General features: G+C 38.0%; 1 protein-coding gene across 1 annotated transcript in view; it reads left to right on the top strand.

Moving 5' to 3' along the window:
• The window catches only part of DDX1 (DEAD-box helicase 1), a 33,641-nt gene that overhangs the window by 10,686 nt on the left and 3,697 nt on the right, over positions 1-19,258 (top strand). Inside the window, exons 10-20 of the mRNA XM_082851335.1 lie at positions 64-136; positions 1,710-1,786; positions 1,899-2,013; positions 2,737-2,875; positions 7,927-7,987; positions 11,097-11,195; positions 12,002-12,091; positions 12,820-13,008; positions 13,963-14,014; positions 15,706-15,852; positions 18,186-18,277. Coding sequence (XP_082707461.1) covers positions 64-136; positions 1,710-1,786; positions 1,899-2,013; positions 2,737-2,875; positions 7,927-7,987; positions 11,097-11,195; positions 12,002-12,091; positions 12,820-13,008; positions 13,963-14,014; positions 15,706-15,852; positions 18,186-18,277 — 1,134 coding nt within the window. The remainder of the gene's footprint in view (positions 1-63; positions 137-1,709; positions 1,787-1,898; positions 2,014-2,736; positions 2,876-7,926; positions 7,988-11,096; positions 11,196-12,001; positions 12,092-12,819; positions 13,009-13,962; positions 14,015-15,705; positions 15,853-18,185; positions 18,278-19,258) is intronic.

Here is a 19,258-nt window from a genome sequence, read left to right on the forward strand (position 1 = left end):
ACCTTTTAACCTTATTTTCAATTTTGCTTTTTATTAACAGCACTTGACTTTCTGGTTTTCTAGGAATTCACTATGCATGATACCATTGGATGTTACCTAGATATGGATAAAGGGCATGTCAAATTCTCCAAAAATGGTAAGCTTTCTAGGGACCATTTTGTTAGAGAGTATATATGATATTCATTATTTGTGATTTTTTAAAATTTCCTTACCATCTTCAATCTTCTTTCTCTTCCTCCCTGCCTTTCCTTTGAACAAATACTTATTGAGCATTTGCTGTGTGCCAGGCATGCTGGTAGGTGCTGGAGACACAGCAGAAAATGGACTAGATAAATTTATGTACACTTTTGTGGGGCTTAGCTACTGATAGGGAGAGACAGACAATATATGTGTTAGGTGGGAACAGTGCACTGAGGGAGCGTATAAATCCGGGTAAGGGGCTGGAGAGCATTCTGGGGGGTCAGAGAAGGCTTCTCTGAGAAGGTGACATTTGAGTAGAAATATCTTGGAAGAGTATTTCAGGCAGAGAGACCAGGTCCTGAGATGAAAGCGTACTTGGGGTATTTAAACAGTGAGGAGGCCAGTGGGTCTGGAAAACACTGAGCATGGGGGAGGGTCGTAGAATCTTGGGTCAGTGAGGTGGTGAGGCCAGGCCATATAGGACCTTATAGGCTATGATACAAACTTTTTATTTTGACTGAGATTGGAAGCCATTAGGTTTTGAGTAGATAATTGGCATCGTCTGTCTTTAACAGTTTAACGGTACAATCACTGTGGTGGCTGCTTTGTTGAAAACACTGGGTGGTGACAATAGATAGGGAACCAGGTGGATGCTAAGAGTTCTGTTTGGGGCAAGTTAAGTTTGAGATACTTATTAGACATCTGAGTGATGAAATCAAGTAAGTAGTTAAATGTACAGTTAAGTGTCCAGGGGAGGGATCAGAATTGGAGATATTGATACATCTTTGAGAGTTATTGGCTTATATATGATCCAGTCATAGGTCTGGATGAGATCACCTAGGGAATGAGAGTAGGTAATGAAGAGGAGAGATCTGAGGCCCAGGGTATTCTTGTGGTTAGAAGTTGGCAAGTTGAGGAGACTCCAGCAGAAGTGAATGAGGAGGAAAGCCAAAAGAGGTTGAGGTCGTGCAGTTCAGGTAAAGAAAGCTTTTGAAGGAGGAGGGAAGGATCAGATTGTGTCCAGTGCTGATGACGGGTCTAGCCTAGAAGGATGAGCAATGAGAACTACTGTGTTTGGCAAGTGGAGATCATTAATGAGCTTGACAAAGAGCTGTTGTGGTGGAACGAGGGGTGTGCAGGGGGAGCCTGATTGGGAATCAGTTCAACAGAGAATGGAGTGAAATGAGGTGGACACAGTCAACATGAAAATCAGGCAGTTTTACTACAAAAAGGAGAAGAAAAAATAAAGGACAGATGGAGGAAGTTCTGAGCTCAGGGAGGTTTGTCTAATTCAAGTGTCTACTGGAAGCAATCCCGTAGGAAGGGAATAATTAAAATTGTAGAGGGGGAGAGGGGACAATTTCGGGAGTAAAGTAAAAAAGTGAAGCGGTTGGTATTAGCACAGTTAATCTGCAGTAACAGGAGGGGGCGTGTGAATGTGCGTCGGCTGCTAGATTTGGTGGTGTGAGCACGTGGACGTTCTTTTCTGGTAGTTTTAATTCAATTTCTCTCTCTCTTTTTTTTTAAAGGAAAAGACCTTGGCCTGGCATTTGAAATACCACCACATATGAAGAACCAAGGCCTCTTTCCTGCCTGTGTTTTGAAGGTAATTAGAGACATTTTGCTGTGATTATAAGCTACTCTGATCTTCGTTATTTCATATTGGTTAGTTTGCTCTTAGGTTAAGCATTTTCATTTTCTCCTTTATTCAATGCTAGAATGCTGAACTAAAATTCAACTTCGGGGAAGAAGAATTTAAGTTTCCACCAAAAGATGGTTTTGTTGCCCTTTCCAAGGCACCGGATAGTTTCACTGTCAAATCACAGCACACAGGTATAGCACCTGAGAGGGTAAAGATTCCAAGAATGGGGTATTGAAAACTCCAGTAAGTAAGGCTTCTTGTAGTGGGGTACAGATACTCCCCATGCCTGTTTAGTCATGCATCTTTATTGAACATGTCAGTAAAATTCAGTTTCAAAACCTAATTCATAAACTCCAAGTATTTGGTTTCAGTTCACGCATTTTGGGGAAGCTGGTCGTGGTGATGGTGGTATGTTGCATTTATAACGTGTGTGCTTATTAAGCGCCATGGCACTGTGTTAAGTGTTTCACCTGCATTATTTAGTTTGCATAACAACCCTGTAAGGTAGTTTTATAGACAAAGAACTTGAGGAGTAGGGACTTGAGGTCACTTGCCCAAGGTCACAGGACAAATAAGTGGTAGAACTGAATTCAACTCCAAGCAGTCTGACTCCAAAGCTCACACTCTCACCCCATTGTGCTGCCTAATCTGCTTCCAGTTATTTAAAGAAAGTACATTTCACAGCTCATTTAATTTATCACAAAGCATATAATCAATTAAAATTACTGCAAGTAGATTTAAGGCATCTGTAGTTCATTTTAAGAATCTTTATTTTGTTTAGTTTGACTATCACCTATACCACTGGGCAATTGTTATTTAAAATTTTGATACTGGAGTATTTGTGCTCGTGTTTAACCGATAAAGGTATATGAGGCGTGATCTGAATGTATTCTAATCTTCTTTATTTTCTTAAGGTAACGCTCAGGTGGCACAAGCAAAGTCTCTCCCCAATGCTCCAAAAGCTCTCATTGTCGAACCTTCCCGAGAGTTGGCTGAACAAACTTTGAATAACGTCAAGCAGTTTAAGAAATATGTCGATAATCCTAAATTAAGGTAAAGCTTCCCTTTGTGCTCAAATGCCTGTTGTCCTTAGGTCTGAGGTGTTTCAGAAGAAGAGTAAAGTAGGAAAAAAAATGAGTTAGAAATTCAGAGTGTGTACATAGCATGTGTATGAGTGTGTAAATATATTTAACTGTGACATATAGTAGCAATTAGTTTCTATATAAAACTCCTGTTTAAGTGAGAAGAGTTCTATTAAAAAAAGTAAATTGAGGGACTTCCCTGGTGGTGCAGTGGTTAAGAATCCGCCTGCCAATGCAGGGGACACGGGTTCGAGCCCTGGTCTGGGTAGATCCCACGTGCCACAGAGCAAGTAAGCCCGTGCGCCACAACTCCTGAGGCTGCGCTCTAGAGCCTGCGGGCCACAGCTCCTGAGCCCGTGAGCCACAGCTACTGAAGCCCGCGCGCCTAGAGCCCGTGCTCTGCAACAAGAGAGGCCACCGCCATGAGAAGCCTGCGCACCACAATGAAGAGCAGCCCCCCACTCGCCGCAACTAGAGAAAGCCCGCGCGCAGTAACGAAGACCCAACGCAGCCAAAAATAAATAAATAAATATCCTTTAAAAAAAAAAAAAAAGTAAATTGAGATTTTTCCTGTGTCTCTTATATAAAGTGTCATGGTTTGCAAAACTGTATCAGAGTAAAAATTAATTCTTTCAAGGGGCCGTTTCATTTAATGTTAGCTTCATCACTTCATTTGCATAGAAAATGTATCTCTGTCTGTCTAGTGTGTTGGTAAACCTGACTTGGCGAGGTTACTTCTAGCCTGTCTCCTAGTGGTGACCATCTTCCCTGTGGGCGTTCACACTGGTCCCTCTAGTTCGAGGGCTCTTTCTGCCGTTGCGGGGAGACCGTAAGTCTAATGATCTTGGAGAACTTCTGGCTCGGTAGCAGTCCCTTTTAATTTAGGAAAGCCATACCATATAAGTAAACTGCTCTGTCAGTTGATTTGACACTTGATTTTTATTAATTTTTCTTTTAATTTTTCTTACTGAAATATAATTCACACACCATAAAATTCAACATTTAAAGTGTACAATTCAGTGGTTTTTAGTATATGGTCACAAGGTTGTGCAGCCATCACCACTATCTAACTTCAGAAACTCTGAATTATTGATGTCCCGTGGGCCCATCTGTTTATTTATTTATATTTTTAAAAATCTTATTTTGATGTCTGAGTTTTTTTTTTTTCTGGCTGTGTTGGGTCTTCGTTGCTATGTGCGGGCTTTTCTCTAGTTACGGCAAGCAGGGGCTACTCTTCATTGCGGTGCACGGGCTTCTCATTGCGGCGACTTCTCTTGTGGCGGAGCATGGGCTCTAGGCATGCGGGCTTCAGTAGTTGTGGCTCACGGGCTCAGGAGTTGTGGTTCGCAGGCTCTAGAGTGCAGCCTCAGTAGTTGTGGCGCACGGGCTTAGTTGCTCCGCAGCATGTGGGATGTTACTGGACCAGGGATTGAGCCTGTGTCCCCTGCATTGGCAGGCGGATTCTTAACCACTGCGCCACCGTGGAAGTCCCCCATCTTTTTAATGTTGATCTTTCTCATAAGTTAAACTTATTCAGGGATAAATTTATACTTAGTAAAACTTTTTAGGTAAAATGATTCCTAATTTTGTCTTGATGATTGATGCATTTCACTCTTTCAGTAACTATTTGAATACCTACCATGTGTGAAGACTTAGGCTAGGGATCAGGATATAACAAGAAGAATTCATCTTTGCTTTTATAGAATTATGTGCAGGAGTGTGGAGATAGTGTGGAAGGCAGAGAAACAACCAAAGTAATGTGATAAAATGCTTTAAGGATACGACACGGAGAGTCACTACAAGAGTACATCACCAGAGCATCTTCTTAGTGTAAGAGACTCAGAACTCTTCACAAGAGAGTGTTTTTGGAAGAATGTAAAACGCTAATATAAGTTGATTTTTGTGCTCTAATTATGTGTAAAGATTAACGTGCGTCTGGACAAAGCCTGAAAGGGAAGATAGATGACAAAATCAATTTATTTGCTAAGATGGTAAAATTGTGTTACTCATTTCGGTATTCAGTACAAATGAGCCTTTTCCTTCTTTGAAGACCCAGCTCAAGTCCTGGTCTTTCTGTGAAGCTGACGTGTTGGTGCCAGCTCGGTCCTTTCTCCCTCCTCGGATACCGCTGTGTTTGCTTCCCCATAATGCCTGTGCACTGTCACGTGTTAGTGTTTCTTGCTTTAAATGTGCATAGCTTTACTCGTCCCAACTCAGTTTTACACTCCATAAGACAGGGGCTGGTCTTGTATATTCCTCAACCCTACAGTGCTTTGCACACAAGCATAGATTGTTATGTGTATGTGCAGTTTTCTGCTAAATTTGTAGAAATAAATGTATCTGATTAGGAAAGTGGATAAGAGTAAAGTTTTATAGAAGAAATGATAGATTTAGGGCCGTAGTTACCAGACCTGGGAACTAAGGGACCTTATTTAAAAATACAGATTTATTGGTCCCTCTTCTGTATATACTGAATCAGATTTTCCAGGGAATAGGAATTGGAACTCTTTGTTTTTTAAGGAAGAATGCCACCTCTTCCAGGTGATTCTTAAGTAGCCAGTCTGGCATCTGGTGTTACCGGATTTAGGCAACGTGGCTCTAGCGGTAGGTGGTGAAGGACTATGCCAAGGTAATGGACATTCACAGACTAGAAAGCTGTTTTTTTTTCTTTAAACACTATAAATCGCTTAAGATGACAGTAGGCAACCATGAAGCTGTTTCTTTTCATCAGTCATAGAGTTTATGAGACTCAGTGTCAACATCATCCACTTTCCCAGTATTTTATGGTATTTTTTAAATGACTGATTAAATAAGAGTAAAATTAATAGATGAAGATAGTTGATAGCTACTTCTGATTGAAAGTTGTCTGGCTGCCTCAGGAAGTAATTTTGTCTGCTATTTATAAAAAGGAGACAATCTTTTTGTGAATAGCTATAGTGAGATATAATGCACGTATCATACGATTCACTCTTTAAAGTGTACAGGTTGTTTTAGTTTTTATTATGTTCACAGAATTGCGTGACCACCAAAACCAATTTTGGAACGTCTTCATCACCCTCAAAAGAAACGCTACCTTTTAGCAGTCACTCCCATTTCCCTCACACCTTCCTATCCCTGGGCAGCCACTGATCTCTTTTCCATATATAGAATTGCCTGTTTTGGACATTTCATATAAATGGAATTGGACAATGCGCTGTTTCATGACTGGCTTCTCTCATTTACCATAATGTTTTTAAAGTTCATCAGTGTTGTAGCATGTATCAGTACTTAGTTCCTTTTTATTGCCAAAAAGTATTCCATTGTATACATATACCACATATTTATTAATCCACTCATTCGTCAATGGATGTTTGGGTTGTTTCCACTTTTTGGCTACTGTGCTATGAACATTAGTGTATAGACTTTTGTGTGGGCATACATTTCCGTTTCTCCTGAATATACATCCAGGAGTGGAATTGCTGGATCCAATAGTAGCTTCATGTTTAACATCTTCAGGAACCACGCAACTGTTTTCCAAAGTGACAACACTATTTTACATTTCTACTAGTAATGTGTGAGGGTTCCAGTTTCTCCACATGCTCACTTTATTATCTGTCCTTACAGTTATAGCCTTCCTAATGGGTGTGAAGTGGTATCTTATTGTGGTTTGGGTTTGTATTTCCCTAATAGCTAATCGTGTTGAACATCTTTTCATGTGCTTACTGGCCATTTATAAAGTCTGTTCAGATTCTTTGCCCATTTTTCAATTGGGTTATTTGTCTTTTTATTGTTGAGTTGTAAGATATATACATGTAGTATTATGATTAATTATATATAATTTGCAAATATTTTCTCTCATTCTGTGATTCTGTGGGCTTTTTCACTTTCTTGGTAGTGTCCTTTGAAGTACAAAAGTTTTTAATTTTGATGAAGTCCAGTTTATTTTTTCATCTGTTGCTTTTTTGTTTGTTCATCTTTTGGTGTTGTAAGGGACTTTGCCTGACCCAAGATCATGAAGATTTACTCTTATGTTTTCTTCTAAGAGTTTTGCATTTTTAAGTCTTATATCTAGGTCTGTGATTCATTTTGCATTAATTTTTATGTGTGACCTAAAGAAGAGGTTTAACTTCATTCATTTGCACATGCATATCTATTTGTTCTAGCACCATTTGTTGAAAAGACTGTTCTTTCCCCCCATAGAATTGTCTTGGCATAAAGCTTTTTTTTTTAGAGTGTATTTTATTATTTATTTTTGGCTGCGTCAGGTCTTAGTTGTGGTACACAGGATCTCTGTTGTGGTGCGCAGGCTCCTTGTTGCAGCGCACGGGCTTCTCTCTAGTTGTGGCACGTGGGCTCTGTAGTTGTGACACGCGGCCTCTCTAGTTGTGGCCCACGTGCTCAGTAGTTGTGGCATGCAGGCTTAGTTGCCCCGCGGCTTGTGGGATCTTAGTTTCCGGACCAGGGATCGAACCCGCGTCCCCTGCATTGGGAGGTGGATTCTTAACCACTGGACTGCCAGGGAAGTCCCAAAGTAATCTTTTTTAATCTAAACATATTTTTTAGAAGTATTTGGAGTGAGAAAAATTCAAACACAAAAGGATATTCTGTGAAAAGTAAGTCTCCTTTCACCCCATTCCCCAGTTTTTGGTTATCAACCTGGAGGCAACTTTTAAAAATTAATATTTATATATTCTTTCAGAGTATATATTTTATACACGTACAACCACATGTGTCTATAAAGATTGATTGAAACTAGAGTTTGGGGTACCTGGAATTATCCTAATATAGAAAGATGTATAGATGAGGACTGATGTTTTCTGGGCTCCAAGCTTTCGCATCCTCCTCAGTTGCTTTACCGTGCGTTAACATTTTATTTAGCTCCTGGAAATGAAGTGCCCTGTCTCTTTCCTTCTCCAGACCTTCACTGTAGATTCTTTCTCAGTTATTCAATTGTAATATCCACCTCCCCAAAACTGAAAAAAAAACAAACAATAAAGCAGGCTTTAATCCTTTTCTACGTTATTATTCTGGTATTTATTTCAGGGAGCTTCTGATAATTGGAGGTGTTGCAGCACGGGATCAGCTCTCTGTTTTGGATAATGGGGTAAGTTGTACTTTTAATTTTTAAAAAGTAACACTATGTGTTGTCATTTTGGCAATATAGTTCTGCTGTGTTTCAAGAAAAGTCACATGAGGCTGAAATTAAACAAGTTGAAAAGAGTGTATGTATGTTCAAAAATATCTTACGATTATGCCTTTTCTTTTCCCAAAAGTGTACAGCATAGTAGTTTCTTCCAAACACCTCATGCAAAATTCCAACATATGTGAATTTTTTTTGGTTTATCTTTTGAGCACCTGCGAATTTCCTTCGCATTTTCATGCATTTAGTTATTTCCTCTGGGGATAATTGAAAAAGAAGCAGCTGGAGTTAAGAATAGAAATAGAGATAAGGTGGATTGCAGAGAAGGTAGTTTTGGCAGTGATCCTTGGGAGGGCTGAAGGATGGTAAGGCAGTGGTTCTAGTAGGAGGGGAGATGAGTTCAGATTGTGTAAGGAGGGGAGATGAGTTCAGATTTGTGTAAGGGGAAGTCTTAAAGGCTGTGCTGTTACGGAGGACGAAGCTCGGACTGTGATCCTCATTACTGGGGAAGAAGTTTGGGAAACTCTTCACTGCCTGTCAGTTCACGTACAGGTAGAACTTCATAAAATATTTTGTATGTATGAAGTAACTTTGTCCTTACAAACTTCTCTTTCATTTCCTTCCCTAAACATTTTATCGTTTAATCTAAACTGCTTGATACTGAGTTACGGTGAGCAAATATGTTCTCCCCTCAGTTGCCTTGGTGCTGCTGTCAAATGAAATTTCAGGCTGAATGGTTTTGATTTGACGTTGTGTGGCATATTAAGAGCAAGGAATCATTACTGTACTTAATACTATTCTAAGATAGTAACATAGCTTTGTTATGTTCTTATTTGATTTGCTATATTTTAATGGCTATAAGAGATTTAATATGTTCATTCCCTATCTTGGTTCCTCAAACCCCAATTCATTTTCCACGTAAGTTATTAAGTTTCTTAACTTACGTTGTCCAGCTCCGGAGCTTTTAGGGAATTCGATCTGCTTTTGCCAGGCAGGTCTAAAATTTGGTACTGGCTGAAGCTAATGGCAAAGTAAAGGGAGTGTTATTCCATAGCTTTCCTGGCAGGATTCAGTTCCATTCTACTTAGGGGATGTAATATATTCTCTTTCTGCTCTTCCTTGCATCTTACATTGTCTACTTCTGTTATCTCCCACCATCCTCTGGCACCCTTAGCCCTGTGTTACGTCTTATGCTGCAGGCAGAAGTCAGCTTTGGAGTCAGAGAATAGAACTATGTAATTTTTTTAATCTTTTAAAGTTGCACAGTTATGCAACATGTGCAGTTATGCCTGAAGAAGTGGTTGGAGCCATTATCCAAGTCATATAGCTATTTCTCTCAGGCTTTTCCAGTTTGACTTTTTGTTTTTAAACCTGAGAGACCGAGTTTCTGTTTTCATGCTGACTACCTGCTGAAATTGAGGAGGGAGGAAACTCGCACAGTGGGTTAGAATCCTTTGGTAAAGAGACGTTACCCATAGAACCAGAGTGGTATTGTATTCATTGCTGTGTCCAGCACAGTGCTTGGCACATAGTACATTCTTAATACATTGAGTGGGTTTTATTTTCAGACAGTATTTTCTAGATTGAACTGAGACTTGCTTACAGTTATCAACATAGTTGAAACAATAGCTTCAGAAATGTCTGTCTTTCACTTTTTATGGGAATTTAAATGCCTTCTACTGGATCAACTTAAAAGTCCATTCAGCACAGTACTTTTTCAGTCTTTCAAGGGGTGAGACATTGAAGTAATGAGACGATAGTGATGAATTTGTTAGGAGATAGTTACGGTTTTAGTCTAGAGTGGAGAACACAAGTGAAAAAGAAGTCATTTTTTATGCCTGTTGATAAAGAGTAGAAGTTTTGAATTGTCTGATTTATTGAATGATTTTATATAATACCTGATTGTGCTCACACACATACCTCCATATACACGCTTTAGAAATATTCATCCTTTATTGATAACCTTCTAGAAATGGGCCAGGCCCTGCTAAGTGCATTACATACATTTTCTCATTCAATTCCCACAATAGCCCTTTGTGATGGTCCCCTTGCCCATTTTTACAGATCAGGAAGAGGGCTTATACCAAATATTAAGTAATTTGCCCCAGATCTTACAACTCATAGGTGGAACTTACTTCAAAGCCTATGTTCCTAATCACTATACCATGGACTTGATTAAAAGGTGTGTGTGTGAAAATGGAAAATGTGGTTAATCGGGTGTCCTGGCATTGGCGGCTCCTACTCTCTTTGTAGATGTCTTAAAATTTTTATAATACAAAGCTAAATAAAACTTGTTGTTACTTGAATTAGACCTTTTCTCATGTTTGGACTTTGAGTTTGAATCCCAGTTGGGGTACTTACTAGCTGTATCATCTAAGTTCTTATGACTTTAGAATTCTAAACTTCAGTCTCCTCATTTAAAAACAGGACTAATAATAGTAGTGTTTTCCTTAGCGGTAACATGAAATGATATAATACCTGTAAAAGGTTAGCACAGCACATGTTCATTATAAGCCCTTGACAAGTAGTAATTATTGCTGTTTTTCCTGGATTAGGTCATCTTCATTATGAATTATAACCAAATTTATCAAGCATCTGGCACACTGGGCATCAAATGCACTACATATCTGATCTCTTAATTATCACAACCGTCTTGCAAAGCAGAAAATGTTACCCATTTAAAAAATGAGAAAATTGAAACTAGAAGAGATTAAGTAGCTTGAGGTCACACAGCTGGGTAATGGTGGAGCTGGGATTTGGGTCCTGGTTTAATTTCAGAGTTCCTATAAATTCATTTGATTTTTCACTTGGAAAACAAATTTTATATACTAGACTGTCTATAACAGGTTAAAATGTTACAATCAGTTGCCAGAGTCTTCGCATTAATTTCAAAGCAGGTATAAGTTTAATAATACAGCATTATCTAGAACTCCTGTTTCGCACATTTACAGCTGACTATGACTACTTCAATATGCATGTTTTCATTGTAAGTAGACCATTGTTGGTTGCTGTTCTAAGGTGATTACAATAGTTCTTCAGTTTTCTTAAGGTGCTTTTTTTGGATATTTTTTAGGTAGATATAGTTGTTGGCACTCCAGGAAGACTGGATGATTTGGTGTCAACTGGAAAGCTGAACTTATCCCAAGTTAGATTCCTGGTCCTGGATGAAGCTGTATGTTGAAATATACTCATGCTTTTAAAAAAAATATTTGCTTATGTTTTGGGGGATAAAATGTGTGAAATGGTGAAGAAAAAATACAATTTAGTCATGATCCCAGTCCCTAGAGAGAAACATAGTTACCAGTTTGGTGTATTTTCATTCACTGCTTATATTTATAGTAAATACTATTTTATGTAGTTGCAATCAGGCTATTTAGAATCTGGGAAATCTTTTTTAGAAAAATATGGTACATAAGTATTTCATGTCATTATTTATGAACAATTTTTAAAGGCTGTCTAATGGTCTCTCATATGCACACTTTGTGGCTTATTTAACCACCCTTATGACTAGACATGTAGGTTTGTTTTGTACTCCAAATAGTTATCTTGTTTGTACATAACATTTTTTTTTTTTTTTTTTTACACATTACAAATTACATTAATATGTTTTGGGCTCTTGAGATATAGTTCCAAGTTATTTTCAAGATGAGGTAGTTTCTCAACATTGAAGGTCTTTGCTTTCTCATATTAGAGTCGTATTCTGAAGGAGATGTGGGAGTTATTAACTCTCGTATTCATTTTAGAATACCAGAGTATGGTTTTTGAGTTATTTATCGTCAGCTTTTTCATATTATAGTCACATGGGCTTTAAAGTTGAATTTACAACTTGCCTTTAAATATCCAGTAGAAAATCATTACTTTGAAAGTATGGAGATATGTATGAATTAGTTTCTTTATCTTATATTTTGCAATTGATTTAGAAAAGAAAGATTTAGATACTGATTACAAAACTTATGTTCTTCTTTGCTTCTTCTGCAGGATGGGCTTCTTTCTCAAGGTTACTCTGATTTTATAAATAGGATTCACAATCAGATTCCTCAGATCACCTCTGATGGAAAAAGACTTCAGGTATGAAATAACTAATGCATCTTAAAATACATGTAGACAATTGTTACGTATTCATGCTTACTTTTTTTGTTTTACATTCACATTTTAGTGTCTTCTGATTACGTTAACTGCTGTATGAAACATTTTCTTCATTAACTGATTAAGTAGTACACACAAAGGAAACAGTCTTATGAGCTGCTTTTAGAAATAAAGGTGAAGAGAATTTAAGGACATTACTTAGGTGTAACAGAAGACTATAAGTAAAAAATTCTTAATCGTTATTTTTGTTTTCTACAGAGCATTTAGGGTTTATATTCAAGACTCTGAGTACTGCTTCCTCTTTGAAGGAGAAATGTCTTGAACTGTAGAAAAACAGTTATTTCCTTAGTAATTATTTCTTAAAATATTACTCTTTCTCATTCTGTTTTCTTAGGAAGAATTCAAGAGGAGAGGCTTTTAAGAGAAGGGGACAAGTTTATGGCTTTAGATTTTTAAAAACCTTTTCATTTTACTTAGTTTTTGTAGGACCTTGAGGAATAGATGGCATGATTTCTGTGGGAAGTGAGGGGACTGAAGCTCAGAGAGATTAACCCGCCCAAAGTCACACCACTAGTTGTTGCTACAGAGTCAGGTATTGAACTTGTCTTAGATTCCAGGCTTAGCGTACTTCGTGCCCCACATCTGTATTCATATGCTAGAATCATTATTATTATAAAAGCTTATCTAAATTTTGGTTTTTCTATTCTTAGGTGATTGTTTGCTCAGCTACTTTGCACTCTTTTGATGTGAAGAAACTGTCTGAGAAGATCATGCACTTTCCCACCTGGGTTGATTTGAAAGGAGAAGATTCTGTTCCAGATACTGTCCACCATGTTGTTGTCCCAGTGAATCCCAAAGCTGACAGAATCTGGGAAAGGCTTGGGAAAAACCACATTAGGGTAAGTACTTTATAACGTTCACATTTGTGTAGAGTAAAGCATTCATAAACTAGTTTAACCTTGAGCTCTTCATGATGCTTAAAGCAACCAGACATTGTACCTTTAAGAAAAGAGAAGTCTGGCACGTTGACCAGAAGAGTTTAGGTCTGTTAGGTATGGAATAAGTGATGGGCTCGTACTTTACTTTTCTCTCTGTATAAAGTTACTTCTGTAATCATCTTTCTTGACATAGGTTTTGTAAATAAATAGGATTACCTGTGTATATCTAGGGCTAATTTCTGATATAATGATTTCCATTTTTAGTAGCGTTTTAGAATCTTCTTGATGTGCCTTATTTTTCTAAATATCAGTTTCATGAGTCCATCATCTCACTTTTTCACCATTGTTAGATTTACCTTTATATAATAAGGGCATGCTTATTCTAAATACACAATGTTTTGAAAACCACCTTCAATTTTTTATTATTATATTTAAAATTGATTAGCCTTAGACCTATAATTAATAAAGGGTTTTTCTGGGCTTCCCTGGTGGCACAGCGGTTAAGAATCTGCCTGCCAGTGCAGGGGACACAGGTTCGAGCCCTGGTCCGGGAAGGTCCCACATGCCGCAGAGCAACTAAGCCCGTGCGCCACAACTACTGAGCCTGCGCTCTGGAGCCCGTGCTCCGCAACAAGAGAAGCCACCCTAATGAAGAGTAGCCCCCACTTGCCGCAACTAGAGAAAACCCACCTGAAGCAACAAAGACCCAATGCAGCCAAAAATAAATAAAAATTTAAAAAAATAATAATAAAGGGTTTTTCTGAATCTGAAGAATGGTTTTGCCTATAGATTATAAAGGTGTATGTCTGAAATGCAATCTAAAGTTAGATACAGTTCTCCCTTTATAAAAAGATACCTGTTCTGAATCATTACTTAACCCTTCCCCACTTCTGTTTTATCCTTTCCTTTTGACAGACTGATGAAGTACATGCAAAAGATAATACAAGACCTGGTGCAAACAGTCCAGGTGAGTTAGAAGAGTCAATAAAATGCGTGGAAAGATTTTGAAAACGAATTGATCTGTTTTACTGAACGTGTGCCCTGTCTCCTCTCATGAAGGAACAGGAAATCTGAAAATAAAAGGAACAAAAATAATTTAAAAATGGGGGGAAAGCTGATATCAGTCAGCTTAGAGGAATATTAATCACTGAATTTAAGGTATTAGTCTCCTGGCATCCAAATCACAAATACTTTGGATTATACAGTTCTCATTTTTCCAGGAAGCCAGCAAATTTCTCTGGCTACAGGTTGTATTTTAGCCCTGTATTCCAAGAGAAACGTCATGTAGATTCTTCATATCTGGCAATTGAGTAACAAAGGAACATGTCTTTAGCTACCACCCTGTGAAAGATACAGAAGTGATCCTGAGATGATTCTTTTTGTGTGTAAGTGTACAATTAAGTAGCATTGAGTACATGCCTACTGTGCAATCGTCACCGCTATCCATCTCCAGAACTATTTTATCTCCCCATACTGAAACTCCATATCATTAAATATTTATCAATTTTGAAAGAGCCTAAAATTAATTGAGTCAATGAAGATACTTCTATGCAGAATTGAGACAGTTTGTATCAGGTACATAATATTTCAAAGATATATGAAGATGCAGCATGATACAAGGATAGTGTTTAGAGAACCTAGAAGAGATCTAAAACCCGTTAGGCCACATGTCTGATATCACATGTCTCAAGTGGATCATTGGCAAGGGTTAGACTGCATTTTGTTCATAATTGGATTCATTGGTAGATTTTTAACAAGTATCTAAAAGGTGAATTATCTGAAATTTGATTAAAGCCAGTTCCTTTGAACTCAGATTTATGTGTAGCTCCAAATTTATGAGGTGTATGCTCAGCCAGCCTTATTGTTGGAGAGGAGCAGACACTGATAGTCAGAATAATAATGTATCAATCATCCCGCTGTTTGGGAATGCATTTTATAGAATAAACATTTTTTACTGCCTCATGTATTTTTCCTTGTAAAGGTTTTGCTTAGTTTTTACTACAATTAGAGACGACTAGAGAGACCTTAGAAATATGTTGGATCACAAAATTAAAATTTTGCATTATATGATTGTAGAGTAACTATAGCCCAGCTTCACACTGAAAAATAGACATTTGGAGGATGGCAACTAAGAAGTTACTAACTAGGTTTGACGTAAAATATTTATTTCATAGAGTGAAGTTTGACCTTTCTGGTGTTCAGATTGATTTAGAAAGTACATTTATTATTTTTTAAAGAGGTTAAAGTAATTGAGTAAACATTTATTGAGCATTTAGGGAAGTTAATGCAAGGCAGAATATGATTAGTTCTCAATGAGAGGTAGGAACAAAGTTTTGCTGTGGGTATGTATTTCTGTTTATTTGTGTGTGTGTGTGTGTGTGTTTGTACATGTGCATTTTCCCTTCTAAGAGGTATGGTTATAGGTGTTTTGTATCCCATAAACTGGCATAAAAAACATTAAGAGAAACAAAAATAAATGAGCAAGTGGATTATCTCACCATTTCACCCTGTCTTTTTATGTCTTGGTTTTGTCTCTAATACTTGTATTAAAGTAGAGCTTTTTAGGTGAGTGAAGCAGTAAGTCTGTAATTATGTGTGTTCATGACAATTTCAGATTAAAATTCTGTGTTTTCTTTCGTTGTTACTGTGTTACTCAAGAGATGTGGTCTGAAGCTATTAAACTCCTGAAGGGGGAGTATGCCGTGCGGGCAATCAAGGAGCACAGGATGGACCAAGCAATCATTTTCTGTAGAACCAAAACCGACTGTGACAACTTGGAGCAGTATTTTATGCAACAAGGAGGAGGTAATGTGTCCTCACTTGAAATAAATGGTGTCGATTTTCTCACTTAATAGGTTGTTAGTCTCATGTTGATGCAGGGTAGCGTGGATGCCCAGATTTTAAAGCAACGGTGTAGGAAAGACAATGAGGTAATTTTCCACATAGGTACAGTTTCACTACAGTGAAGATGAATCAGAGCATTCTGAGGCCCTTATATCATTTGGAAGAAGGGTAAAGGTTTTGATTAATGTTAAAATTTCAAGTGTAATCATTAAATAATAGAATGTATATCTTCTAAATCAGTAACTGAGAAAAAAATACCTTAATCTAATAAAAAGGTAAGAAAGGAAGGGGGGAAAAATGAGAAAAAACAGAGCAGTTGGAAATTATAGAGTAATAACGGCTGGTGGAAAACTCTGAGCGTATGGATAAACACTATAGTATTTATCAGCAGACTGAAGTCTTCTGATGAAGAGCATAGATTGTTAGACTGGATAAAATATAGCTGTATGTTGTTTACAAGAAACATACCTAAAACCTGAGGACGTGGATAGATTGAAAGGAAGGGGAACGAAAAAATATATGTATGCGTCAGTTAAAAGATTAATTAAAAGAAAGTTGGTCTAACTGTATTAATGGAGATGTCATAGACTTTAAGGCAAAAATATTACTAGAAATAAAAAGGGTCACTATGTAATAAAATATTCAATCTACAATGAAGACATAATGATTATAATTTTATGCTCCTCATAATTAATGTTAAATATATAAACTAACCTGAGAGAACGTTCAGTATAATCAGTCATTAGAGAAATGCAAAATAAAACCACAATGTAATACAATTGTACACTCAGGGTGACTAGATCAAAAATACTTAAAACACCAAATTTTGGTGAGGATATGGAGAAACCGGAGCTCATACATTGTTGAAGTACAGTCACTTAGGCAAAAGGTCTCACAGTTTTTTATAAAATGAAACATTGCTGTCTTATGGCCTAGCAATTCAGCTCCTAAGTATTGGCTCAAGGTAAGTGAGAATATATATTGAAGAAAGATGTGTGCAAGATGGTCATAGCACTTCATTTATAATGGCCCCAAACTGTACACTGAGAGGCCATTAATAGGAGAATGGCTAAACAGAATGCAAAATATCTGTACAGTGGAATACCTACTACTCAGCACGGAACAGGCGTGGACTGCTGATGGGCCCAAAAATGGTGGGTGAATCTCAGAAGCATTATGCTGAAAGAAAGAATTCTTACACAAGAATTCTTACACAAGGCTGTCTGATTCGATTTGTGTGAAGTTCTAGAAGAGCCAGAACTAATCTACGATGAGAGAAAAACCACAGCAGTGGTTGTCCCCAGGAAGGTGGGAGTGTGGATAACTGGGAAAAAGGGCGTGAAGTACTTTGTGGATGGTATTCGTGTTCTGTATCTTAATAGGGCTTTGGGCTACATGGGTGTATGCATTTGTCCAAGCTCAGAAAGTGTACCCTTAAGATTTGTACATTTCCCTGTATGTAACTTTAACGTCAACAAGAGAAAAACCCTGAACAAATACTGCACTCTAGTTAATGCTATGCATGTTGAACTGTGTACTGATACCTGCAGTTTACCTTGAAATGCTTCAAAAATATAAAAGTGAGTTGATAGAGGGGATGGATAGATATGTGGTAAAGCAAGTATAGTCAATGTTAATGGTTATTTTTACTTTAGCTATTTTCCCAGCACTTATTCTCAAACATATAGCAAAATGGAAAGAATTCTCACAGTGACTATTACTACTCTGGTCTGAACTGCACTGCTTTTTGTTACTGTGTCTACTTGAAGACTTTCTTTTTTAGGATTGGCTACCACTGCACTTGCCTCTAAAATACCACTTCTCCATCCTTCCAGTTTGCTGCTTCTAATCTGCTTTGGCCAAGAAACCAGATAACTAAGTTGTTTAGAATACCTCGAGGAGGGCAGGCTTGTGGTCGCGGCCTTTTAGTAAGGGCATGAACTTCCTGATGCCTGTTTTGCTTCTTCCAAGAATAATTTCTTTTGTTTACTTTTTGGTTCTTTGCTTTACATGGGTTAGGTGAGGTTCCCGGTGTACGCAGAAACTACCACGGCAGTTTGGGAAAGGTTACTTAAAATGTCCTTCAGAGCAAATCAGTTTTAGTGCCCGTGGAGTTCATTTTAAGGGTATTTCACCTATGACAGAAATTGTGTTAACCATGGTTTATGACAAGTTGGGGTATAGATCTCCGTAGAATTATACCCCAGCTGGTAGTCTAAATGTTACTGGTTTTTTTGACATAGTCTTAGTCGTCACCTTTTCCAAGGTTAACTGTTGAATGTGCTTTTCACTAGGACCTGATAAAAAGGGGCACCAGTTCTCATGTGTTTGTCTTCATGGTGACAGAAAGCCTCATGAGAGGAAGCAAAACTTGGAAAGATTCAAGGTACTGATACTTAGTTGACTGCATTTCCTTCAGACGTAAGAGGGGAGTTGTATCTAGTTTTAATCAGTTCCAGTTAATATTGTTAAAGCAATTCTTGTCCTAGAAATTACAAAATACTTCTGCCCTATTGTTACGTCCTCATCACAGCAGGGCTTTGTCATCTTTAACAGTCAAATGGTAAATTACATGTTCTCCATCAGCACAACACTACTTGACAAGAATTTTCAACTTAAGGAAGTTTTAGTTAAATTCTTTCAGGTAGATATTTTTAAGAGACGTATCATTAGATAGTTAAATCATGTCTGTGAGCCTTTTTTTTTTTCAATAAATTGTAACAATACCCATAGGGAACTTAATTTGTAGATTCAGACAGGTATCAGAATACCTGTTTCGTAGAATGAAATATATTTTGAATTATTTGGGATAGACTGTCACAGTTAAGTGATTTCAGCTCATGAACAGGTTGTATAGCTTTTGTTGTAGATGGGTTGGGCTGAGCCATATAGAACTCAAGGTCAGTGGCCTCCACCCACAAGCATTCTCATCATTTATCACAGTGTGTTTACCCAGCGTATAGTACAAATATCATTTCTCTCAGACCCATAATATGAAAAAAGGTAGGAAGTACTGGGCTTAAAAATTTTGGATTATGTTTCCATGCTGAGCATAGTTGGTGTGGATGTTAAAACATCACGGCGGGGGACTCCCCTGGTGGCACAGTGGTTAAGAATCTGCCTGCAGGGAACACGGGTTCGAGCCCTGGTCAGGGAAGATCCCACATGCCATGGAGCAACTAAGCCCGGGCGCCACAACTACTGAGCCTGTGCTCTAGAGCCTGTGAGCCACAACTACTGAAGCCCGTATGCTCTAGGGCCCGCATGCCACAACTACTGAGCCCATGTGCTGCAACCACTGAAGCCTGTGCACCTAGAACCCGTGCTTCGCAACAAGAGAAGCTCCCGCAATGAGAAGCCTGCGCAC

The sequence above is a fragment of the Leucopleurus acutus genome, assembly GCF_964270905.1.
Source record: "Leucopleurus acutus genome assembly, chromosome: 12".
Lineage (NCBI taxonomy): Eukaryota > Metazoa > Chordata > Mammalia > Artiodactyla > Delphinidae > Leucopleurus > Leucopleurus acutus.